Below are 26,382 nucleotides of genomic sequence, written 5' to 3'. Positions count from 1 at the left end.
TATACACCCCTAATTTGCCACATGACATAGCAAGTGGTCTCAAATTCTTGTAGAGGCATGAGACTCTTAATAAAAAATCAAAAGAAGTGTTAAAAACACCCCTAAACTTGGTGAGAATTTAGAGGTATATTTTACTCATATTGCAAGATCGAGAGTGTATAAAATACAGTTAGGCAAGTAAAGGAGTGTTTTTAAGGTTGACAATAATTTAGGGATGAAATTAATATTTCGCGCCAAATTTAGGGACGAATTACCAAAAAATCGATTAGTAGTATGTCTGTGCCAGAAGACCTTCTCGCAATACTTTCCTCTATAATTAATTAATATAGATTTTTATCTTATTTAGTTATAGTAAATTTATATAATTAAATATAAATATTGAGTGCACAACTACCTTGATAAGTCATTAGAGGAAGGAATATTATGCTAAAAGATTAAAAAATAGTCATTTGTAGAGAAAAGAATAGATACATAGATGATATATTATTATTATTATTATTATTTTTATCTAATGTCCAATATTTATGTTAGAGTCCGATTATATTTGATTCATACCGCACAAGACTTTGTTCGAGAGAAAACACTTTTTATCAAAAAAAAATTATACAAAATCTCGAATTCGAAATATCTGATTAAAAAAAGAGACGCATCCATTGCACTACAAGTCTACAAGACTACAAGTGGTACATAAAATGATAGTTAATGTCATTTCTCGTGATTATCTTTTGAACAAGATGTTGGTGAACTACTTTTGAATTTTCAATTGCGTCATTAAAGATTTTTTTAATTGTTTTCATTTATTAATTTCTTCTTTTTGTCTCCTTTTTTCATTTATTCAACTGTATTATTTCTTTCAAAACTAAACAATTAATATAGTAATAAAGAAAAAAGTCGTTTTCAACTCAATAGAGGTTATAGAGATGAAAGTAATAAAGAGATGGAATGACAAGGCAACTACAAATTTAACGAGGATTATGATAAAGTGATAAATATATTTTTATTTTTAATTAAAATTTTATGTTTGAGTTTGCTTTTGTCAGGGAGTAGTTTATAGAACTTCAACAAGTTCAAATTTATATTATTTCGTTGCTGATATTATTATTTTTTCTTAATTGCTTTCATAAATACTTTAATTTATTATTGCATTTGAGTTGAGGATCCTTCGAAAATAATTTTTCTATTTACATACACTTTATTTTTCGTCAGACTCCATTTATAAATTAAGCTAAATATTTTATTATTATTGTATTAGTGTGTATATCGAACATGGAACAATAAAAGGAGAAAAGAACAGATCTGAACTTGGATTTTTAAATGAAATAATTTTGTCTTCAAGTCTCAACGGAAATATATTATTGATATCTTTTTCTTTAATTTTCTTTTATACTATAAAGAGACTACTGGGACCTGTAAAAAAGGAAAACGGAAGCTACGGAACTCAAATTACAAAAGTTAGCTAGATTTTAGGAGAGTGTTGAAGTCCGTGTTCTTACAAATTTAATTTTTATTTTTATTTTACTTTCATTTTTTATTATTATCATCTCATGAGGTACAATTTCCAACAAATATAGAATATCTACTACTACTACAACACTTGAATAAACAAGAAAGGCTATATACAAGACTGGTCAATCAGTGAGTAAGAGAAGAAGAAGAGGAAAATGGGAAAATCAACAGCTTCTTCTTGCTTAAAGATTATTGCTTGTGGCAGTGATTCTGTTGATCGTGATGAACTTGAAGCTCTTTCTGAGGTAAAAATATAAAACCCCTTTTTCGTAGATCAATTTTTCAGTTGTTATTTTCTGTTTTTTTCCATTACAAAGTTGTCAATGTATCTTAAAAATTGAATCTTTTTTGTGAGAAAATAGTTTTGAAATGAATCTTGGATCAACCCCTCAAACTGTGGAGTCTGATCTTTTTGTTTTGTTTTGTTTTTACAAATTTGTTAAGTTTTTGAGATGATGGAGTTCTTTTTTTTTTGACCCATGATTGAGCTGATTTTGTTCTTGAATAAAGGAGCTTTCTTTGTGGAAGATATGTAGGAAAGTTTTGAACTTTGCTACTGGATCTCTATCAGGGGATGCAAGATTGTCAAATGTGGACTGATTTGTGGTTTGGTTAAGAACTTGTTTGATGTGTTCACTTCAATGTTAAATGAGATTGTCTGAGATATTAAATGCTTCAATTGTTCATGTTTGTTAGTTAAATAGTTGCCAAGTCCAAGGAAAGGCTTCATTTTGGTCAATCGATATAAAACCATTTACACCATGAAGCTGTGAGTGTACTGTGTGGATTCAATGTGTTTCGAAATGGAAATGAATTGAATCAATATTGTAAGTGGCTTTCTTTCGTTTAGAGGGGAATGAAAAAATAGTGATGCAATTTACATAGAAAAGAAAATTGATTCAATTTGTGACCACCAATGAGGGCTGTGTTTTCCTAAGGTAAATGCTAGTGAAACCTTTCAATTTATGGTGTCCCTGCCTCTTGTGTGACTATAAGTTTTACATACGAGCCTGCTGGACCGGTCAATTAATCAACTTTGCCTCAATCGCAAAATACCATATTTGTGTCAAAATTTAGTTGTGTTAATTGAGTTTTTGTACTTGTTCTTAGTAATGCCTTATAACATTTAGATTATCATGTCAAGTTGAGTATGTAATAATTCAACGTCAAGTTAATCTTTATGATGACGTCAGCACGATAATTTTTTTTTATGAGTGCAAGCACTACTTGTTTCCAAATGCTTTATGCCAAATATTTGGTCTTCCTTCTTACATCATTATGGCCTTGCTTCTGTGTAGTTTGTAATCTAAGTTGAGCTGATAATTCCAGATATGAGACTTTGCATTACCTACTCCCTAATTGGTGGAATGCACAAGTATAGAGAAACATCAAGTACCAATCCGCTGACATACATGTGACAAAACATGATTAAGAAGACAAGCTTGTGTATGATTTCATTTCTTATCTATGGTCTCTGCATGGGAGTTAAGAGGTCGGCAGAAAAAAAACCATCATTTGTACCAAAAGTGAATAGATATGATAAAGAAGATTCTGTTGTCAATGAATTCATTTCCAATTTAAGGCTTCTAGGCATATTATTTTTTCTTAGTAAGAAGCTTGATTTTCAGATATTCCTACTATATGCATCATGACTCATCTACGTATGCGTGTTACTTGATTCCAGAAATGCTCAATCTACAGTCTGCACGTCATCCCCTCTTGTCCCCCGTGGTCTATAGTATGGATCTAATAAAGGATATTGATCTCTTTCCATTGTTACCGTCTTCGTGTCTATACTTCATGTGTAAAAAGAGAAATTGACATAAAGGTGGGGGGTTGCTAAACTCTGCTACTTGCAACATAGCTTTATATCATATTGGATGTTCAGTTAAATATCTTACAAAAATCTAATAAAAGAATTTTTCAGAATAAGAGCTCAAGCGACAAACGTGGATGGAGTTTCCGCAAGAAATCTGCCAGGCATCGTGTATTAAGCAATACAGTAGTTTCAGAAACACCATCTGGGAACAAGGACTGGTCAGGAACTGCTAATGCCAATCTGCAAACACAATCTAATTCTACCATTCCAGAGAAGGCATCTGTCGTCCAATGGGCAGATGATAAACCCCAGTTTTCAGCAGTCGAGAAGCCCCAGGTCTTGGCAGATGAGATCCCCCAGGTCTTGGAAGACGAGAAGCCCCAGGTCTCAGCAGATGAGAAGCCCCAGGTATCCATGGACGTGAAGCCCCAGAACTTGGCAGAGGTCTCAGCGGATGAGAAGCCCTTGATCTCCGAAGAAGAGAAGCTCAAGGTCTTCGAAGATGAGAAGCCCTTGATCTCCGAAGAAGAGAAGCTCGAGGTCTCCGAAGATGAGAAGCCCTTGATCTCTGAAGAAGAGAAGCTCGAGGTCTCCGAAGATGAGAAGCCCAGCCTCTCTTCAGATGAGAAGGCCGGCGTCTCATCAGAGGAGAAATCCCTGGTCTCAGACTTGGTGGATGCAAAACAATCAGAGCCAGTGACAGCTAGAGTCAATGATGGTAAAGCTGATGTCATTCCAGCTGAACACGTTCTTGTTATCCAGGCTGCAGTCAGAGCATTTCTGGTACCTCAATTTTGTCATCTATTCTTCCAATTAATTTGACCATTTTATGGTTAAACCTTTTGGCAATTATAAAGTTAATTTTGTATTTGATTGTTTCTTCTCCTAGGCACGAAGAGCTCAACTGAAGCAAAAGCATATAACTAAATTGCAAGCTGCTGTCCGTGGACATTTAGTTCGCAGGCATGCTGTTGGAACTCTGCGATGTGTCCACGCTATTGTCAAAATGCAAGTTCTTGTTCGAGCACGTCATGCTAATCTCATTGCAGGAGGATCTAGTACCAAGGAGAAGCTAAAGGTAAGTATTGGAAAGAGGAAGAGCATAAAATTATGTTGGCAGTATTTCTTTCTCAAGCATAAATCTGAAGGTTTTTGGTCCCCTTGCTTTGGAATCCTATATTTGACTCTGAGGCACTCTTAGCTATCATTTAAGGCATTTTTTATTTTCCCTAGCCCTTTCAACTGATGGAATCACATCTCTGATTTTTTTTTCTTTCAGGGAAAGGAGAACTCAGGAATGAAATCAGAGTTCACATACATTTCTATTTCAAAGCTACTGAACAATAGCTTTGCTCAACAGGTATATATCAGTCATTTTCCGCTATATGGTCTGAAATATGCGACATTCTTTTTTTAAATATGTATCATTTCCCGTCCAACTGATTTGTTATTTCTCCTTTGGTGCAAGCTCCTTGAATCAACTCCAAGGACCAAAAGTATTAATATTAAGTGTGACCCTTCCAAAAACGATTCCGCCTGGAAATGGTTAGAGAGATGGATGTCTGTTGCATCACCAGGAAATCAACTGTCACCGCAGTCAGAATTATCTGCAGAGCAGCAGGAGAATGAACCTAACGAGCACCCTAGTAACCTTATGGAAAGTAAAGTTCAGCTTGATTCCGACTCAATGGACTTCAGACATGGTGAGGAGGCATCGTTTTCTGCAGTGCCATCTGAAAGTGATGATAATTTGATCACTTATGATGCAGACAGCTTAGAGTTGCAAGCCAACATACCGTCTTTACCTCCTCAGCCTCAGAATGTTGATGAAAAAACTTCAAGAGATGACACTTTCTGTTCTATTCCTACTCAACTTAAGGAGTCCAGGGCTCTCCCTGAAATGGAGCCCAATTCTTTCCCTGCAAAGACTGAAATTGAGAGAGAGGATACACATTCCCTCGAACCTCAAGAGACCGAGAGCAAAACGATTTTACATGGATCAAGAAAGGCAAGTAATCCTGCATTTATTGCTGCTCAGACAAAGTTTGAGGAACTCACATTAGCAGCTAAATCAACCAAAGTGTCTAGTTTGCCCAATCATAAAATTGAAGATGAATCTAGCGAAGATACGTTTTCATCTATCACTGATCATTCATATGGGGCAAGGGAAACTGCTCCGTCAGAAAATTCTGTTCCTCATAGTACAAGAGCTCAAGTTGGTGGTTCGGAATGTGGCACGGAACTTTCTATTTCTTCTACCCTGGATTCACCAGACAGGTCTGAAGTCGGAGGTCATGTATTTGAGCAGGAACTTCCTTCCAACGGTGGAACTGACCATCATAAGAGCAATGGATACCCTCACATTGAAGATGATAGTACAAATGACTTATCACACTCTGACTATGTTCAGGCAGGGCGAGAGGATCCCACTGATAATGCTAAGCATGCAGATGTTATGGTTAGTTCAGATCTATCACCTGAAGAGCAGAAGCTAGAGAACAATTCAGTTAATGTTCAGATAGAGCAAGAACCTAAGATGGATCGGCTATACAAGTCATCACCAGACGCATCTCCAAGGAGTCATATAACTGTCCCTGAATCCCAAGGGACACCTTCTAGTCAAGTGTCAGTGAATCCTAAGAAGATAAAAAGTGAAAAAAGTGGATCAATTCCCAAGCGCCGTTCTGCACCTGCTGGCAAAAAGTCTCCTTCAAAATCACACCATGCTCCAGGTACAGCTAGTTCGGAACAATTACCTAAGGATCATAAAAATGAGAAGCGACGGAACTCGTTTGGTTCAACAAAAGTTGGGCAAGCTGATCAGGACGCTAGAGATAACAGTAATAGCAGTTCTCTCCCAAGTTACATGCAAGCAACAGAATCTGCAAGAGCCAAAGCTATCCCAAATAGCTCTCCAAGATCTAGTCCAGATGTCCACAATAAAGATGAATACATCAAAAAGAGACACTCTCTCCCTGGTTCAAATGGTAGGCAAGGTTCACCTCGTATCCAGCGGTCTCTGTCTAATGCACAACAGGGTGCAAAGGGAAATGGAACTCAATCTCCACAGGGTATTTTCTAAACCTTCAGATGCCTTGCATACAACCCATTGCTATTGGTTAATGCAATGAGAACTAACCTGAGTTTCTGACTGGAGTTATGACCCGGTATTCCAACTCATTTCCTACCTAGTACCTCCTTTCCCCCTAAGATAGAATCGAGATAGGATCAAGTATGATATCCAAAGTCTAGTCACCTGAAAACTATTAACACGCTGCTGATATAGTGTCACTATGATATAGAGTAAAAAGTCCTAGTGTTTTAAGCACTGACAAATGGTATCAACTTCCTTTTCGAAATCCGGCATGTTCGTCAATTGCAGCACTGTGTATAAAAACCAAATCTTTCATATCACACGTTGATCACCTGGCATTTGTTCTTCCCCTTGAAATCTAACCTTTGTTTTCTTTTAATTACTCTTACTATGTTATATTTAGACTACTTAACTAGACTTCTTTCATCGACACCAAATTCGTTGATTGTGAACTATGCATGTGTGTCCCCTAGAGGTCCTCTTATCCTCAAGCTTTTTCATGCAAATTTTTGGCAGTTTGCTCAGGCATTAAGATTCAAAAGGATGAAGATACACTGATAATTTATGATGCCAATTTTGGGTCACCAAGATTCTCTTCAACCGTTTGGCTGACTTTTTTTTCTTCTTCGAATTCTGAGCTTTATGAATTCTCATATGTAATATTTTGCCGGTGTCTGATGTGTGTTTTTCAGAGAGGAAATGGCAGAGATGAGTAGAGTTCCTCTGTGACTCAACTAACGGATGGCATATGACGGGTGTGGCTTATTGGCACTTCCTTTGGATGCTGGTCATTTTCTCATAGGAACTCCACAGCAAAGCCATGCCCTGGACCATTATTTATTTGTGAAGAGAAATGTAGAAAGAGCTATTTTTCTTGTAAATTTACTATATGCTCATGCCCACTCAACCCCCTCCCCCCCACCCCACCCTTTTCTTTTTCAAGGGTTTTGTTTGAGATGCTTGTTCTTCTTTTTCCTTTACATCACCTTTGTGTGTATCTTTATATTGTGTGTTTTTCCTGGCTGATGTATTTCTGACTGCTAATGAGAAGTTTGGGAGAGTTGCTTTCAGCTGAAGGTGCTGTCAACCCCCCCACCCCACCCCACCCCACCCCATCACTATGGTATCTAAGTTTATTTTATTCTTTTGATATTAGGTGAAAATTGCCTTCATGATTATTGATTTACAGGAAGTCCCCTTTAGCTTGGATCTTGAACAATAAATTTTACATACATTTTGCTATCCAAATATATTGGTCGCAAATATTTGTCATACCAAAGAGGATTATATAGATGACTGAGACCACCTGCATAACTTATGGACAGAAAGTACTGGTATTTCAAAGAGAGCCTAGTTAACCTGGTAGAAAATTTGCTTACCTAAGTCAGCTGGAGACCTAAATTGCCCTTGATGTTATAATAATAAACGATTATAACATCTATGCAAGAAGCAGGATAAACTGTGGGTTTAATGGGTACATGTATATCATGGAAATGGGAGATTAGTATGAAAAGTTACATGTAGACAAGCATTTTGGGTGATACAGAAGGTTATCAAAGCTAAACAATATATTGAGGGTGCTGGCTCAACCTGAATGATATACTCCCCTTATTCTGTTTCAATTTGTTTGTTTGGTTTTCATTTGACGTGAAATTTAAGAAAGTAAAGAAAACTATGAAGTTAAATCAGGCTACCACTTAGCTAGGGGTATGGTGGGTAAGACAAGTGAAACTTCGGAAGCTCAATCAAGCTGTCACTCTTTTCCTAAAAGCTTTTGGGATTCTCTATGGAAGTTAGGAACTAAAAATAAGTTTTTAATGTTTATTTAAGAAAATGTGTGATTAACTCTTTACCTGTCGATAGTAATTTGGCCAAAGACTAACAAATATGGATAGTATATGTAAAGTTTGTAGTCTTGGACAAAAAGATATAGAACATATGATATTCAAATGTCCTCGATCTCAACTTGGGTGGAAAGCAATGCCCAATAAATTGGCTTGGTATTGAAAATATTATCGGCTTCTATGTATGGTGGTATAACTTGTTCTTAAATACAAAGTCTTTTACTTAATTTATAAAATTATTAAATTTGAGCGTTAATATTATGTGGCAAATTTGAAAAGATAGAAATGCTTGGTATATTAATCGGAAAAGGTTATATACCAAAAGATATTGTTTCTAAATCTGTCCTTCAATATGAATGATTTAATGAGTCATTACCTAAAAGACTATCTTCTTGTTTCTCAACTAGTGATCATCTCGTGCTTAAACTAACAAATATGCAAGATTGCAGATTAGACAAGTATTGATTTTGTGGATTTGGATAGCTTTGGGAAACTGCTTCATGCCCATGGTTCCCCAATTCAATATGTTGGGAAAGCCATGGCTGCTGAAGTGATTGCTATTAGGAAAGCTCTTAAACATGCTATTAATACTGGATGGAAGAATGTGAAAATTCTCTAATGCTAAGGATGTTGTCTATATGATCCAGAAATGTGTGGCTGCGTCATGGGAGATAGAAGTGACGTGTGACTATTAATACTGGATGGAAGAATGTGAAAATTCTCTAATGCTAAGAATGTTGTCTATATGATCCAGAAATGCGTGGCTGCGTCATGGGAGATAGAAGTGACGTGTGAAGATATTTGGATGATCTCGATCATGTTTGATCATGTCAATTATATATATATATATATATATATATATATATATATATATATATATATATATATTCCGAGATGTTTGAACAAAATAGCTCATAAGTTAGCTAGATTTTCTATTTCTTTACTGCATGATATCTCTTGGATGAGGTTTTTTCCAAGTTGGATTGTACACGAGACCAAGGATACATTTGAATTATGTAGTTTCTTCATTCAGTAATACAAAGTGGCTCTTCCGTTCTTCCCATCTTTTATAGTCTTGATGGACAAATAAATTGAAACAGGAATAAAAACTCTAGGTGATTCTTCGGTTCTTCCCATCTTTCCTAATTTTGGTGGACAGAATTACACATGTTGCTGGTAGAAGGTAGCAGGTATTCTGTGAAATTAATCGAGGTGCTCGAAAGCTAATCCGAAAAACAAGATTATAAAAAAAATTGAAACAAAACAAACTAATTATGAAAGTCTTCTCTATAAAATAATATGTACCAAATAAAACAAAAGTCGTGCGATGCCACCGAGCACCTACAAAAATACGTCGACGACGGCCCACCGGGCGATCCTGGCGCGCCAGTGGCGGCGTTCCTCGCGAAGGTCCGCAGGCAATTGATGTGGAAAGGTGGCGCTTTCGGGCGTGTGGTGAGTTCTAGATGCTAACTGATAAGCTCTAGGCACCGCACGCACGGGGCTAAGCCGAGTACGGTCGAGCGCCGGCGGCCGACGCGGGGCTGCCCGCGCAGAAGCTTCGGCATGCCTTCGTCGCCTCTTGCGGGATTAACTTCTCCCCTCCTCGGGCGGGTTCCGCGATCCGAACATTTCACCGGATCATTCAATCGGTAGGAGCGACGGGAGGTGTGTACAAAGGGCAGTAGGGTAAAACTAACCTGTCTCACGACGGTCTAAACCCAGCTCACATTCCCTATTGGTGGGTGAACAATCCAACACTTGGTGAATTCTGCTTCACAATGATAGGAAGAGCCGACATCGAAGGATCAAAAAGCAACGGACCCATCAATAAACCTCTCGTTGCAGCGTCGCTATCGGGCACGACATTGCCCTTGGCACGTCGTTGGGCGTCGGAAATGCGCTCGAGGGCGCGGAAAACCTCTGATTGCGACGTCCTAGCCGTTTCTCAGGCTCCCTTTCTGGAATCGAACCCTAATTCTCCGTCACCCGTCACCGGCCAAGAACATCTAATGGCATCACAGACCTGTTATTGCCTCAAACTTCCGCCCGGTGGGCACGTCGGCGTGAAGCGTGGGCGCACGATAGCATGCATGGCTTCTGAATTTTGTAATTTGAAATTAAAAATTTATGTAAATTATCTTCAAATATTATGATTTTAAATATGTCACATCAGATATTAAAACCTTATTAAATATAGAAGTACTATAAAAATAAGAGTAAGACGCCCAAATTTGTAACAGAAGGAATGATAGAATTGTTTAATTGCCAAAGAAAATACTTAAATTAAATGTAAAATAAATTTTATTGCCCACTTAAAAATATATATATCTCAAAAGAGAGGGGAAGCAGAAATTGTCCAAAAGAGGAGAAGGAGAAAGAAGATGTTGAAATTCTTGTCAAAAGTGAAAATCGAATTCAATGCCTTAGATCCACGCATAGCTTCATGTATGGAGTTTTTGGCTCAATGTAATGCCCCTAAAGCCAAAGAATCAAACCCAAGTTGTCAAGTTCAGGTCAAGCGACGCACTGATGACCACCCACCCCAAATCTCTGTCACTTTCGTCAATGGAGTCGAACAGACCTATGATGCTACTTCTACACCCGCACAGAACATCCGTACCATGATTCTTGAAAAGGGTCAGTACCTTGAGACTGAACAGATGTTCCGTGAAGCTGGTGAGAAATGGCCTGTTGTCATTCCTGATGAAGAGCTCAAACAACCATTTCTTGGAATAAAGGTGATTGCTTTTTCCCTTCTCCATTGATGTTTTGTGAATTTTTGTTGTGATTTGGTTGAGGCATATCGTCGAACATGTTGAGTGTATAGCTTTTAGACCTGCTTATGTTTCTTCTTTTCGTTTGGTTTGTGTGCCTGGGTTGGGGTAGGGGATGGGGCGCAGTAGCGGAGTTGGGATTTTCAGTAAGGTGACTCAAAATACAAAGAAGTAAACACACAAGAAAAACCAAGAGGAATAAAAAATAAATAATAGTTTTGACCTTGTGTATATAGTGTAATTTTCAAGTGCTTACACCCCTAGCTCTGCCCTCAGAGGGGGGAAGAAGATTATGATCTCTTTCTATAATTTTCTGAAATTTGTTGCTTTCTGTATAGATATGCTTCTCAAAGGATGATATAGTTCGTTTGTGATCCTCTATAGCTGGAGTGTCCAAATTGGATGATGAAATGAGAACTCTTTTGTTGTGCTAGAGATGTTGCATTCATGATTATTGTTACTATATTGTAATTCGTTCTGTACTTTGGAATCTAGAGCAGTCTTATTTGCCATTCTGTATATTCCGCCCTCATTGAGTTCTTATTTAATCCATTTATTGTTCTTACCTGATGATATATAGTCCTTATCTGATGTGTGTGGCTGTTGGTTTTTTTTTCTAAAATGATACACGAGACAACACTTCTTAGTTAGCTGAAAGTGGTTTATCATGCGGGGATTAGCCCACTATCTTAAAGAAGGGATCTTTATATCATGAAAGGATATATGTAATCATGATATTTGCCTTTCTAGGTGCCTATATGTATCGCTTAGGTTCTGCTACGACATCAATTCGATGGATCTAAAATTCCATTATTCAGTTATCTCAACTAGATCATGGAATCTAGACGATTTTCCATATCGCTTTGAACTTCTTGAACTTCTTAAGCCTTATCTGACCTTTTTTTATGTTTCTATTGAGCCGAGGTCTCTCGGAAACAGCCGTCCTATCTTGGTAGGAGTAAGGTCTGCGTACACTTTACCCTCCCCAAAGCCCACGTTATGGGATTTCACTGGGTTGTTGTTGTTGTAATTAGAGGTGCTGCGGTAAAGGGGTTTTATGTCTCAGTTATCACTTTCTACAGATAATGTAGTGGTTTTGAGGAGCTTTATGGATTGATATCAGACCCTTGAAAGATTATGTAAGATTAATTGTATAAGAGAGTTTGAGGAGCTTCTGTTTTTAAGCGGATCATTGATAAGATCAAGAATATATTTTTTGGTAGTTGATAGCTGAAACTGATTTGGTTTCCATTGAAGAGTCACTCATGTTAGTATGCTTCAAGATCAATTGCTAGTTATTAGTCTAGGAAGGTAATGTAGTCTAGGAGTACTTCGTAATAAAATGAACTTTTCTGTTATGTACATAAAGTGATTGATTAGGCAAAGTTACCCGAGGTCTTCCCCCCCCCCTCCCCCCCCCCCCCCCCCCCCAAAAAAAAAAGGGCAAGTTACCGAGTAGAAGACAGTAGTCCTGAAGGAAAAGGCAATAGGAAGTGTTAGAGATCTGTGCTTTTAGATGTTGAACTTATAAGCATGGACACCAAATTAAAGCTCAGACAGCCTATCAATTACTTTTAGGTCTTGAACATGCCTTACAAACTAGCCTAATGTGTGTTTATTTTCCTATATTTCTGTACTTCTGGTCGTGTTGTCCTCCATTTGGACCATTTGCATACAGAGTTTGGCTATTGCTATGGGGTTTCTTCATCTCTCCTCTTGTTCCCTTCTCTTTTCCACTTCTTTTTTCCCTCTGTTCTGCTTTTCCCGGAAAAACTGTGCTTCGGTGATTTGAATTTGAAAGAGATTTGGACATTTAGAATCATATGCATTTCTTTTTACCAGAGATATGAATCATGAATCTCTCTCTAATCTTTTTCTTTTTCAGAAGAAAAGTTACCTTTCTATTATATCCACTACATAGAATGTTCTGCTGCCCAAAGGTTTTGAAATTATTTTTTGTCAACCACGACGTTGTTCTGCATTGGTGCTGCTTAGGTTTAACAACTTTTTGCAACTGTTACCTATTTGAGAGATAGATCACTAGCTATTTGTACCAACAAAGTGTTTTCTATTACTTCTAACTGTATTTATCTACAAATTTTCAGCCAAAGAAAGCAGAAGAGAAGAAGCAGTAATCACAGCTACTCTCACACCTAGCTTGTCTTCAGGGTATTTTCTCTGTGTCAAATAGGGGCAAAGCTAGTTTTTCTTGTTGGATTTATGTTAACAAGAATATTGGATTTGTACTAGATCATGAACTTTTGATGTCCATTGTGTTGTGAGACTTTGAAATGCCTTCCCAATCCTCATTTCTTCTAACCTCTATCCCTGCAAAATAATAATATTTCCTTCCAAAAGGTTTGATCTCATTTTGGAATTGACTCTTATACTTGTCCTTTAAGTAAACAATGGTATATGTTTTTTCCTTTAAATGTTCACCACATCCATTCTATACATCAGTCGTTTTGGCAAAGCTAAATTTGTTTCGAAGTAATTCATATTCTGGAAAAACAAGTAGTTATTACTTCATGCAATCTGTTCCAATTAGGGGAGTATCAATTAAGTGAAGAGAAGATAAATGGTAATTAAGACACGCTCTTATAACTAAAGCTATCAAATGTCTTACCTGGGATTGTGCAAAAATCTTAGAAGATGGATAATATTGACCAAACAAAGCATCTCAAATCTAGTATGCATCTTACATAAACTTAACCACTTTTGACACTATAGATCACAGAGAGGGTGCGTGAAATACAGACTTAAGAAGCCAAGCATACAAATCTTATTCAAAGCGAAGTAGCAAATAAAACTTGGAACATTTCCTTATATACATTATGATAAAAGTTCTGGATCGTGTGAAATCTCTTCTAGTGAAGAGTTAGCTCATCGATCTTCTCGACGAACTCTGTTAGGGTCAGAAACCATATCCATCATCATTTTCTCAGGGGAATCTTCCCAATTTCCAAATGTTTTCAAGTCGACCTGCAGATAATATTAAGAAGAAAAAAAAATTACTTCATCATGCTGCTCATAACTTGATGATTAAACACTGAATAATGTCCACTGAAGCCATATTACCTTTCGTCTTTGCGCAGTAAAGAGCTCCTCCCTCTTCTTGTATGATGATTGAATATCTGTAGCCCTTTTTCCTCCCAATCCCAAAACCTCCACGTCCATAACCAAAGCTTCAACTGGTAAGAACCCCTGAATATGGCATTGAGATGATTGAGAACTTCAGAAGAGAAACAGCAAGAACTTCTAAAGAGCATTGGTCAGTATTTGAAGTATTACCATTCATACAAAAGGGATTTTTATCCTAGGTACATATAAAAAGAAAGAAAAGGTAGTGGCTAACGCTAATCAAATCACCAGTACAATAAATGAATGGATGTGAAATGAAGAGTGCATATGTTGATTTGTGTTTTTACCAGATCCGTGTGTTGCATACTCTAAGCTAGTTTTGCAAATTTATAGCACTTATAAATAAATCAATTAAATGCCAAGAGCAACTTCTTTCTGGTCAAGAATTAACACGTGGGGCTATAAAAACTATTGGGAGATGTGATCATGCAGGACATGACAAGCCTTCAGGCTTCAACTTACCGGGGACATGAGTCATGACCCTAAATAGGAGAGTGTGAAGGTCAAGGATTCTGGTACAAGGCTAGTAGTAAATAGTTTCGCCTCTTGTCTCTCCTGCTAGTAATTTTAGTATTATTTTCGGCATTTTTTTAAATTTTACTGTTCCCATATCTCATTCTTAGTTTTCTATTACTACTTGTTGTCTCTTATGCCTCTATTTTCTTACTATCCTGCTTACGTCTTCATAAATGTTGTGTTGTTGCTTTCCTTGAGCCGAGGATCTATCGGAAACAACCTCTCTACCTGCCAAGGTATGGGTAAGGTCTGCGTACACTCTACCCTCTCAAATCCTACTTGTGGGACTATACTGCGTATATTGTTGTTGTTGATAATTAAAGTGTGGGGCTTCATTTGACTAACAGAGGCAAGAATGGAAACAAACAATATGCAGAAAGCATATACACTATGCTATTTTATAGATTATCAAAGTATTTTCACCTCTGAAATATATAGGCATCTAAATGACTCATCTACTATACCTGGTCAGGGTAAAGAGGACCATGATGGTAAGTTTTGTCACAAGCATGATGACGAACTGTAACTTTAGCAAAATCTTCATCCACAAATATTCTTTCATTACCAGAGGATCCTCCAAAAGCAAGTCCGACAGGCTTTGGATGAGCTTCATATTTAACAGTTCCATGCAAGTGGCTGTAAACAAAGTTTTTCTCCTTTCCTGCCAAAGAACAACTATTAGCCTTAGGCACATCATTCATGTAGAACTCTCCGAGCAGGTAAGACCAGATACACTACCTGAAGGTGTGAATACATGAAAAACTGGACTGATGGAGTATAAACTACCAGACGTGCCATAGAAAGTGTCATGATTTTCTAAACCCTGATGAATGAGAGCACCAATAATCCATCTCCTTGCATCGTTATTGGCCTCATGAGCGGACATAAGAATTAGCAATGGACCATTATATCCTTCAACATTTGACCAGAATCTATTCAGACCTTTTCCATGAAGGGAAGACCTATAGGTTGGGAAAAAAATGAAAAACAATTCAGAAAGTTAGAAAGTAATACAAGAAATTCAGAGAGTTCGACTAATAGTCGACCTAAGCCAGGTACAAACCGATAAAGTAGGCAATCATCTACTTCCTCTGCAGCACTAGGAAAGCATACTTCTGAAATCTCTTCACTTAAAGTACCCCTCAATGTAAGTGAGATAGCCCAAGCCCTTCCAGAATTAAGGAGATGGCCAACACTCATTTCCTTTGCAGAGATATCATGCAAGAAAAGGTCTGCTTGGTCAAGTTTTTCCTGCTATAAGTTCAACTTCAGAATTAGTAATTGCAGAATTCCAATTTCTTGATCAAAGCACAGTAAGTGTTCAAATGTAATATGGAATCAAGGGCGACAAATAACAATTGTGAAACTTGTATAACCGCTTATTTTTCGTCTTTTATCAAGAAGACAATGACACAATCTGCCACAATATGAGCACTTGAACTCCAATAAAAATCTGGTTATGGGTTATTGTAAGATGTCAAACTCAAACTAGAGTTCTATTTGGACAAAAAGCTTTAAAAATAGCCTTGAGGTATATTGCTCGGACTCTTCAAAAATGTCAACAGGTGTGTGTCGGATCCTCCAAAGATAGTATATGTTTGAAGGATCCAACACGGGTACGGCAACATTTTTGGAGAGTCCGAGCAACTTAGGCCTTGAGAGATGAGAAAGGTGTTCTGTGTTGGTTCATAGCTCACTCGTTTTTCTTCCCTGTTCCATTCTTCTGTCATTGTCTTTTAATATGGAAGACATGTTAGTCTTGAGAGATTAGGTGGTAAATAGATGTTACAAGACACCGGATAGAATTACGCATTTTAGAAGACGGGAAATACTGAGTTGACCTTAAGGTAATGATGCACGGCAAAAGTATATATCAAATAAAGAGTAGTAGTAGTTGAAGATATGAGCTTAAACGAAGAAATGAGGATTCAAATAGTTGACCCCAACTTGTTTGACACTAACGCCTTAGTAGTTGCTTTAAGTAAAATATTTTTACTAAAAAGAGCACCAAGAAAGTGCTATGATGTGCATAAAAATGTCTACACATTACTCTTTTTTCAATAAAGAAAGGAGCCAATGAAATACTTGTACCAAAAAAAAAAAGGAGTCGGTGAAATCCATGCCAATTCTATATTACAGAGGTTCTCTTTGCATGCAAGAAAACTACATGAGGCATAACATGCACAGAAGTAATCTAATGAACAAGGACAAATGTACAAAATTGAAAAACTACTTGCACTAGACGTATATTTTTTTCCTAGAAAAATATACATAAAAGCAAATATAGACCTCAAGACTATGGTTCACGTTCTTTCTTTTTATTCTGCCCCCCTCCCAGCACTAAGTCCTGATCCTAGCAGTGAGAACGACCAATAGATGCAAAAATTGAAAAAGGAGGACAAATGATTGAAATTAAACAGCAAGTAGGAAACATAGACGGAAGACTCCTCGAGTTAAATCATTGCAACCAGCCTACAAACTTATCACTTCTCCAATCAGATATGAAAAATGTAAGCATAGCACAGCAGAAATTTTGATAACAAAACTAATTACTCTTGTTTTTTCAGAAAACTCATATTGACTAGTAGCCATTGGTGTAACATAGCCCACTATAAATATTCAGCAACTGACTTCTACAAAAGATTAGCTTATCAAACATGTTTAATGAGTAGAAATTCCATGGTGAAAACTGAAAACACTCATAAGTTTAATTGTTCTTTCATGAATGAAATAAATACTACTCCCTCTGTTGTCCCAATTTATGTGGGACTCTTTCCTTTTTAATTCGTCCCAAAAAGAATGACACCTTTCTATATTTAGTAGAAATTTAAATTAAAAACTTCTCATTTTACCCCTAATAAGATGATTTATAGCCGCACAATTATCTATGACTTGTTTTGAACCACATGTCTCAAAAGTGCTCCTTTCATTCTTAAACTCTGCGCCCAGTCAAACACTTCCACATAAATTGAAACGGAGGGAGTATGACATTTTCTCTTTCCCCACAAGAATTTAGCCTTGTGAAAGCCTTTGGACATATTGAAACATCTACTTTACCCTGTTTCTTGATTGCCTTTATGATATTGAAAAAATCAATCAATACAAAACAAATCCTTGAATTTTTAAATTAAAGATGAGAGTACCTCATGAGCGGCTACATAATAAAGTCTAGCCTGGACGAATTGTCCAAAGCAATCGGCGAGGCTTGGCACTGTCTTCAAAACCCACATTATAATCTTTGGAACAGGAAGTTGTATATCCATATCTAAAATGCTGTTCTCCCATAAATCCAATTTTTTATCAGCTTCAGCACAAGAGTCTATAGCTGACAAAACCAAATGTGTAACATCTGGAAGACCAGAATCACCTAAACTAGACGAAGCCTTCAACTTGTTCGAATCCCACCACATAATCCAACACATGGAAAGAAGCATCTGAACATCAACAGGCAATAAAAATCCACTGATTTTGCAATCATCCTCATCGGAAACAACCTGTAGTTTTTCTGGAAGACCTGCCTTAACAGATATCATCCCAAATAACCTCAACAAACTATTAAGTGAAGCTGAACTAACTGTCCTTCCAGAACACTTAATATAACCTTTTAGGAACTCAATCCAACTGAGACCACCCTTTTCAGACAAGAAAAACAAGTCAACTATTGAAGAACTCAAATGACTCATCAAAACTGGAAATTCCTTTGGTACTGTAGACTCTTCATTTGTTGATCCTTCAATAGAGAACCCAAAACATTTCTGTAACCAATCACAGCACAGCTCAAAACAATTAACTAAAGACAGAAAATTCAAGAAAGTTCCAACTTTTACTACAAACCCACTCAAAAAAAAGTCCCTCAAATGTAAAAAAACCAAAAATATAACTCAAAAACGAAAATAGGAAATCCATAAATTCCACAAAAATTCAGACATTGGCCAGAACCCCAGTTGTGGGTGATTCAAGAATAGTCACCAAAATGTAAATCAAGCGCAGATAAGCAAAAGGATAAAGTTTGGGAAATCCAGAAATTCCAAGAAAATTTCAACTTTTGCTGGAACCCCACTTCTAATGTGATTCAAACAAAGTCACCAAAATGTAAATTGAGCACAGATAAGCAAAAGGATAAAACTTTATGAGCGTAACAAGAAGAATTACCTGAAGGGAATGAAGGGGGATGGAGTGAGTTTGAGGATCAGAAAGAACAGAGAAAGCTTTTTGAAGATTAGGAAGAGCTCCAGTTGAAGCAGCTATAGATTCTGCTTCCCGCTGTTCCGGCGACACTTGCTCGGCCGATGAAGATTGACCCATTTCTGTTTAACTGAAGTCCGATGACGGATTTTTGGTTTTGCCGGTTGTCGTCGGTGGAAGATTGGAACTTAAAAGTATTTAAGGAATTGTAGAGAAAAGACACGTATCAATAAGATTTACAGTTTTGGATTATGTGGCTCTTTAAGCCACCGAAAAGCCATTAAAATATTGAGAAGTATTATTCGCAAGTTTACAAAGTTGTAGTACTCATGTTACCTTTTTTAGCAGGTGTTTGGATATGTTTAGTAATTTTTTTAAAAAATAATTGTTCACCTGTGAAAATGACATCTTATAAAAATGCAACGTAAAACTGATAATATAGATCATTCGGGTTCGACTCTTCCCAACTCCACACACAGTGAGAGCTTAATGCAGTCCTAATAACTCTGTCATAACAACTTTCTCCATTAAGAAACAGCCTTTTACAAGACAAACAAGATGCAGCTGCAAACAACTCCAATATGTGGAAGGCAAAGTTTAATAAGCTTAAGCTGTTTTCTTACAGAGTCATCAACACTCATAAATTACAACTAATATAACAGAAACCTAGAATCAACTTCTTCTTAAGTTGTTCAACAACATTACATTTGCATGTTGTTCCATGCAACTAGTGATCAATCACTTTTGAACTCATAGATCACTTGTATTGAGCTCAGTTTGGAAATTCTGATGTTGAGCCATTTATGCCTTGCAGTCCAGCAGAGTTCAATAGCTGCATTCCTTCCTCTCCCATCTGCTGGACTTCAGTAGGCGATAAAATTCTGATACATCTAACACATCCAACAAATTCCCTGCAAGACCATTTCATAGATATTAGTTGAACACAATACCGAGTTTTTTTCTGGATTATACATCGTAAATTTATTGATCTATAGTGAAAAATGTATCGTATGAGCTTTCATATTCCAATCCGAATATGAAAGATTTTGTCGAAGAGAACTTACTCCCAAGGATCATCCCCAACAAGGAGGACATCATTCTCAAAATCCACATATACCAACTTCCAGCCTGAGCCTCTTGAATCATTCAGTAGCCCCTCAAGTCCAAACATTCTTTCAATTTCAGAGCGAAGTTCTTCATAAGTTTTAAAACCGGAGACATCAATTGATCTTCCTACAGATCCAGCCTTTTGAATCTGTACACCAGTAAATCCAGTCAGATCACATATAGAACACAGAATCACAAAATTGACCATTTCATGACAAAGACACCGATATATAATCTGAGAAACTGTTAAAGATTGCAGATGAAAGGACATGTGATGAAAATACAGAGGAACCCTCGGATGGAAGTGGAGAAATAAGCTAAAGAGACAAAGAAGACTGCATATAACTCAAAGTAATGAGTTAACATAAGCATACTATCAATCAACTCCAGAAAATCTTTGCTAGTAAGATTGACATCACATAGCTACTACATATAAACTGCTTACCTTTGTATATGTCCGCACACGTGGAGCGACTTGCTGCCATGAGCTATTCTGCAAAAGATTACATTCATCAAAATTCACATTGCTTGATGATGCACCACCCGAGTTGTCAGCAAATTCTTGTACAGAGAAATTCTGAGAATCTGCTAGGCTAGCTGATGTAATTTGAGATTGAACATCTTGACTAGAACTGATGTTGCCTAAAAGAAAATCTGAAGGATTCTGGAAATCAGTATGCTTTAGAGTGCAGAACTCATCTAGCACTGTGCTCGAAACAGAATTATCAATCACTGTGCTCCCGCTGTTGCTATCAAAATTAAGACAACTATATATATCACTTTGGTTATGGCTCTCCTCTGACAGGTCTTTAAAACCATATGAATCAGGTAGGAACTGCATGTTAGTTATGTCTAGTGGAACCTGAAGGTTTGTCTGGGAAAAGCACTTCACGTCATTCAACTGATGATCCCACAAGTCCTGGCCTATTGGAGCTAGTCCGGAACCAATAGTATCAGGCAACATAAAAGAATTGTCATGCTTTGTTAAAGTGGAGGTCGACACAGGATATCTGAGCAATCCAGCAGCAGATTGGAGAGAGGAAAGATTCCACTCATTATTAGTGGAGCATTGAAGGATATTGTTGGAACCAGCAGAATCAATTTGAGGGTTATGGGGAATGAGCCATGGACTGGCTTGTAATTGAGAAAAGCTGTTATGGTGGGAAGCTGTCGCACTCGCATCAGTTGGAAGATCATGTGGACTTGCAGGCTTTATAGTCACTTTGTCTTCATTACAATGAAACTGATCTAACTTAACTGATGAATGACTAGTTTCTTTTCTTGGCTCGGAACTTTTTCCAACAGTGTCAGTTTCTACTTTTTCCAGAGGTCGAGACTTCGCCTGCAGAGTTGCTTGCTGTGAAGAAATAGAGTTCACAACACCAGCAGGTTGATTAAGGATGACTTCCGAGTTAGTTTCACTTTGTGCAGGTGTAGCTTCTACAGAAGTTAGCTCAGGTTTTTGGATCCCTGCTGGCTGTATAACATTCCTAGCTACTTGAGGTAGTGCAACCTTAATGTCTTGTACAGTGGGAACACCGCCGCATTGAAGACCAGTAACGCCAGGAGGAGGTCTTATCAGCATCTTCATTAGCTGTTCTGACCATAGGTTTGAGATTGAGGAACTTTGAAGATCCCCATATACATTTTCAGGAACACGCATGTAAGGGCGATGCTGCATCAAATTGTCCCACTCAGTTTGTGCTCCTGTTTTAATCAAAAGTTAAAACTATCAGAAATTCTGAATAAATCAATGAGAGGAAGCAGTAAGGATCAACTTACCCAAGAAGGTAGACTGGTAAGGTCGTTTGAGGCCTGCGGTCAGGGAAGGAAATATGAAGAGACTTTCTGGTGTCTCAACTTCCCATGGACTAACTCTATTCTGCTTGTCTCCACATCCAGGCTCATCCCACTCTACCTGTTAATATAAGCCACGTCAAATTGATAAAAAACTGTGAAGGGCCAATTAGCTCACACTCAGCAAAACATGATAATTAGTTGTAATCAGTGTAAAATTTTAATCACCTGCAGACACCGCCACTTGGAACCAGGCCATCTCAGCGGATCCAAGTCACTAATGCCACCAATAGTGCCCATGTATCTGAAGGAGGAGGAGGATCGGACATCAAAGTCAAATGAAATGAAGAGTGATTATCAGAATCTAATATTTGAATGTGATCCCACGAATCCACAGAGAAAACCTACCTGCGTTTACCGGATTCCTCAGTTTCAAACATCATTCCAAACCTCATGCCGACTGACAGTTGTGTGCTATAAACAGATTTTCTATATTTGGCCAAAGGAATGACAAACTCTGAAGGGCATGCCCTGTAGAAAATAAGTGCCTAATATAAGCAAAATACTCTCTTTGTTTCCAATTTATTTGTCTGGTTTTAACTCGATGCAGAGTTTAAGAAAGTAACGAATACTTTTGAATCATGTAGTCTTAAATTAAAGATATGTAGAATATACAAAAATGTCCTTTAATCTTTTGTGGTCTTAAACATGTCATGTCGAAAATTGAAATTAAAAAGTTGCCAAAAAAAGGAAAGAGGTTTTCTTTTAAAAACGGACTAAAAATGAAAGTAGAAAAATAAATTGAAACATAGGGAGTTTATAAGCAAGTGGTTGAGCTAATAGTCAAATGGAAGCTGAATAGAAATAGACCAAGACAAGTAAAAGAGAGGGTGCGGGGATTAAGGTTAATATAACCAGTCAAAAACATCACTAAGAAGGAGAAATCCAAGGGAGGGGGCTTGAGGCAATCTCACAGCTAGGCGAAGTATTATAAGGGAAACTGGCATTTTAGACATGCCTAGGATTGTAGAATATTGTGAATGTGCTTCTATTAGCAGCAGCATGGGCAGCAGCGGCAAGTACTCCAATATGCATACTGTCGGCAGACAGAACTGAAGAGGGCAATGAAGTTTGCTGACGGTTAGCACGCCTCACTCCGAGCAATAACTGTGACTTCTCATCCCTACAGCAGTAAAATTCAAAATATGAATCAGCGAAGTGCAACGTAACAGATACTTGCTTGCTTGTAATCAGAATGTTTGAAATTATGTAAAGTCTGATTAGCATGAGCACATATTTCTCAATATTAGATAATTCTTGCAGCTGCAACTTTCATTACTTTGTTTTTGCAATACCTGATAAATAGAACAGAATCACCAGCTCTAAGGCGTTTTGCTCCAACAAACATGCTCCATCCAGTTGTGAGAAGATGTCGCTTTGGCTGCCCTACACAAAAAGACAAAGCAGGTGGAATAAACATTAAACTGACAGCCAAGTGAATCATGAAAAGACAAATAACCACAAGAGCAAAGTGAAACAAAATAGATTAGAATTTGGTATAATCCAATTTCAGCATGCTCACCACGGTATATGTGACGGAATGTCCAAGTATTATCATGCAAGTCACGTACAACAAGCTCTTGTGTTGGAGGTTGCATTGAATAATCCTAAAGAGCAAGTAAATACAACACACAGAAAGCCGGCAACTTTTAAGTCTTTTTTTTCTTCCTTTTGGCAAATGTAACTCATTCAACAAAACACAAGTCTCACCAAGGATGGGAACAGCTTTTCTGCTGCTCTTCTAGGAACAGAGAATCCACCATGAGTGCTTGTATCACTGGCAGTCAAAGTTTTGCAAAAGAACTCAGTTGGATGCTTATTAGGCTTCAGCCCAAAATCTGGAATGGGGAAGACATCTTTCTCCTGACCAAGAACACATATGAGGAAAGAATTTCAACATTCATTCCACCAGTACATTAGCATCTGTATTAGATTTTAGTACAAATAATAGATTAAAAAGCTTACAGAATTCACAGGTTGCAGGCTCATTTGAGCATAGATCTCATCTGTCTCCTTATCCGCCTATAAATGAAATGACAAGCAAACAATGGTATGATATCAGACCAACTGTAGATAGTACTGCATATATAATATTAAAAGCATATTATATGGAATAAGAGCATATATCTTAACGGCACATACATGTAGGGTAACATTGTGAACTTGGCACAACAACTGAGAAGCAAGATTTGGATAATTAGGTATCTGTGAAGTAGCTGTTCTATTTGTGGAAACCGCCACCTGTTGCAACAAGTTATTTTTATTAGCTTTTCCTGAAGATGGTGTTACTTCAACAACCAACAAAGCACAAGCTGCGAAAGGAAAGAAGAAATGACCTTTGGACTCTGTAACCGACAAGAGAACTTCGTCTTTCTTGATTTTCCTAACTACACTAACAGAACTACCGGAATACTTTTTCCAGGATATCCATAGTTGCTAATACAGAAATAAGTCTTAGATATTCAAACAAAAGAAGGGGAAATGCTTTACTAAGAAATCAGCTAAAATGTTCTTAGCCATAATTACAACTTGATTCAAGTTTAAATTCAACAAATACAGATTTACAACTTGTTGTATTGATTCCCTTCCAGCATTCTAATACGATAAAAGAAAAGGAACTCAGAACAAAACAGTTCTCCGGGAACATTTGTTTGAACCAGCAGGATTAGGGAGTGTTTACTTGGAAATAACAAACAAACTCATATAAATACATGGGAAACTTTCTAAAAAAAAATAGACATACATATCATGTAGTACATTATTTTCTCCCAGAAAACACCACATCAAGCTGTTAAAACAATTTTTTCAGATAAAAGGTTTGAGGAACTACGATTAAACAATTCTGTCTGACATCCATGTTCACGGATTCAAATTCAGATAATTCTGTGTTCTTGAATTAAAGAGAATACTCCTAACTAATAATGTAAGCAGGAAATGCACAATTTTGAAAAGAAATTTCAATAAAATGTAGTATTTAGTACCAACCCACAATAACAGGAAAGAGATCAAACCTGTTCACTGTGCCCCTGTGGGAAGTAATACACAAGGCTTCCAACCTGAGGCAAAGTTACAAGTGGGCCAGCACAAGCATGCCACAACTCAGAACTAATTAGCTTCCTTCCTCCTCCTATATTGCAACAAGATTCAACAAAATCCACGTAAAGATTCAATTTTTATAACTGTTAAAGGTAGATGGTAAATTTCAAGATTCAATTTTTATTTTTTCCTGGTCTAAGCTGACCTCATATACTTCTCCAAAGCCTTCATGTTTATGCAATGAACAAGTAAAAAATCAAGAATTGACAAGGAAACTAACCAGTATGATCCTGCATTTCCTTCAATAATTTCATTTCCTCAAGTAGAGTATGTGCTCCACTAACCAAACTCCCTGGCTTGTTCTTTTCTTCAACAGAACCCATAAAAACCTCTGTGATATCCTTACTTCAACCCCAAAAGCAAAACCAAAGAACCCATCTTTCCAAAAAAAAATCCCACTACCCACCAATCAGTAAGTCAACAAGATGACATTTTTCTTAGTTCAAACTAACATAACTGCCAACCCACCTAAAGAAATCCACATTCCACGTCAAGGGAATGATTCTTAAGAGGAATGAAAACATACTAAAGGACATGACAACATTTTCTTGGAGAATAAAAGACCAAAGAAAACAAAAGGTGAGAAAGAATCTAAGTTATTATGCAAGAAAACAATCTAATTGGACAGAGAGCATGCCCAAATAATCCAAAACCAAAGAACAAACACCCACCCTGCAAAAAGGGTCTTTCTCTCTGCAATCTAAGTGGGCCTTACTCTCCATCAACACCCCATCAAAGCAAAGTTTCTTTTTTTTTTTCAAAAAAGAAAACAAATTTGCAAATTATAAGGAAGAATATAAAGAAAAAACCAAGAGGGGTCAGTTTATTTTTCCATCAAAGCACGCGGACCAAAGCATGAGGGGTCTTTAGCTATCAATTACCTTTGTAATTTTTTTTTTTTCTTTATCATCAAAAGAAACCGACCTTTCGATGTAAGTGGTCATCATTCTGATTCCTCTCTTTCTAAGCTGAGAAATAGAAACCCCAAAACCCCCTTTTAAAAAAAATTGATTTTTTTTTTCTACTCTGCAAATACTACTGTTTTCTTGAAAGTGGAAAGAGTGTTGCATGCTCTTATCCTGTGCACACACTTTCTCTCTGTATAATATTTTAGGTTGATTCTTTTGCAGCTTTAGAGAGAGACTCTGATGATAGAAATTTTGCAGCTAAAGAAAAAAGAAAACAGAGGGGAAAACTAAGCTAACACGAAATCGTACTAATTAACACTTTGGACGAAAGAAAGTCAGGAATTGAATAAAGAAATGAGAAAAAGTACATTGCTTTGCTAAGCTTTCACACAAAATAATACAGTATAGAAAACCTAAATAAATGAACCCCATAGTCATGCAAATAAAGAATTTAATAATTTTTAGAACAAGTTGAAGTCAGCTATATGAATTTTAAAATATCATGAACGCTTTTTATAAATTGACAAGTTTT

General features: G+C 37.1%; 4 protein-coding genes across 5 annotated transcripts; 2 read left to right on the top strand and 2 right to left on the bottom strand.

The window, feature by feature from the left end:
* The first annotated feature begins 1,430 nt into the window (after positions 1-1,430).
* On the top strand, positions 1,431-7,519 carry LOC129902175 (protein IQ-DOMAIN 32). Its single transcript, XM_055977252.1, has 6 exons — positions 1,431-1,751; positions 3,434-4,108; positions 4,215-4,403; positions 4,605-4,685; positions 4,794-6,396; positions 7,112-7,519. The coding sequence occupies exons 1-6, from the start codon at positions 1,662-1,664 to the stop codon at positions 7,129-7,131; spliced, it is 2,658 nt and encodes an 885-aa protein (XP_055833227.1). The 5' UTR covers positions 1,431-1,661; the 3' UTR covers positions 7,132-7,519.
* Positions 7,520-10,527: 3,008 nt separating this feature from the next.
* LOC129902621 (uncharacterized) lies at positions 10,528-13,409 on the top strand. The gene is made up of 2 exons (XM_055977955.1): positions 10,528-11,004; positions 13,146-13,409. The coding sequence occupies exons 1-2, from the start codon at positions 10,648-10,650 to the stop codon at positions 13,173-13,175; spliced, it is 387 nt and encodes a 128-aa protein (XP_055833930.1). The 5' UTR covers positions 10,528-10,647; the 3' UTR covers positions 13,176-13,409.
* A 263-nt stretch (positions 13,410-13,672) lies between these two features.
* On the bottom strand, positions 13,673-19,202 carry LOC129902620 (uncharacterized). 2 transcript variants are annotated; one of them, XM_055977953.1, is made up of 7 exons: positions 18,850-19,202; positions 17,841-18,452; positions 15,761-15,951; positions 15,436-15,659; positions 15,162-15,358; positions 14,119-14,244; positions 13,673-14,022 (listed from the first exon to the last, which is right to left on the bottom strand). In XM_055977953.1, exons 1-7 carry the CDS (start codon positions 19,000-19,002, stop codon positions 13,924-13,926), a joined length of 1,602 nt encoding a protein of 533 aa, XP_055833928.1. In that variant the 5' UTR covers positions 19,003-19,202; the 3' UTR covers positions 13,673-13,923. The 2 variants fall into 2 exon arrangements, with proteins under 2 accessions (XP_055833928.1, XP_055833929.1); XM_055977954.1 differs by having other exon boundaries at positions 15,761-15,948; positions 18,850-19,201.
* A 172-nt stretch (positions 19,203-19,374) lies between these two features.
* LOC129902619 (auxin response factor 5) lies at positions 19,375-26,181 on the bottom strand. The gene is made up of 14 exons (XM_055977951.1): positions 25,163-26,181; positions 24,858-24,973; positions 23,989-24,087; positions 23,812-23,868; positions 23,557-23,709; positions 23,369-23,453; positions 23,142-23,232; positions 22,805-22,969; positions 22,195-22,317; positions 22,015-22,090; positions 21,772-21,907; positions 20,435-21,696; positions 19,947-20,137; positions 19,375-19,793 (listed from the first exon to the last, which is right to left on the bottom strand). Exons 1-14 carry the CDS (start codon positions 25,263-25,265, stop codon positions 19,655-19,657), a joined length of 2,796 nt encoding a protein of 931 aa, XP_055833926.1. The 5' UTR covers positions 25,266-26,181; the 3' UTR covers positions 19,375-19,654.
* Between the last annotated feature and the right edge of the window lie 201 nt (positions 26,182-26,382).

This window comes from Solanum dulcamara, chromosome 9, assembly GCF_947179165.1.
Source record: "Solanum dulcamara chromosome 9, daSolDulc1.2, whole genome shotgun sequence".
Classification (NCBI taxonomy): Eukaryota; Viridiplantae; Streptophyta; class Magnoliopsida; order Solanales; family Solanaceae; genus Solanum; species Solanum dulcamara.
Note: the sequence above shows the minus strand (reverse complement) of the source record. Positions and strands in the feature narration are given on the sequence as shown.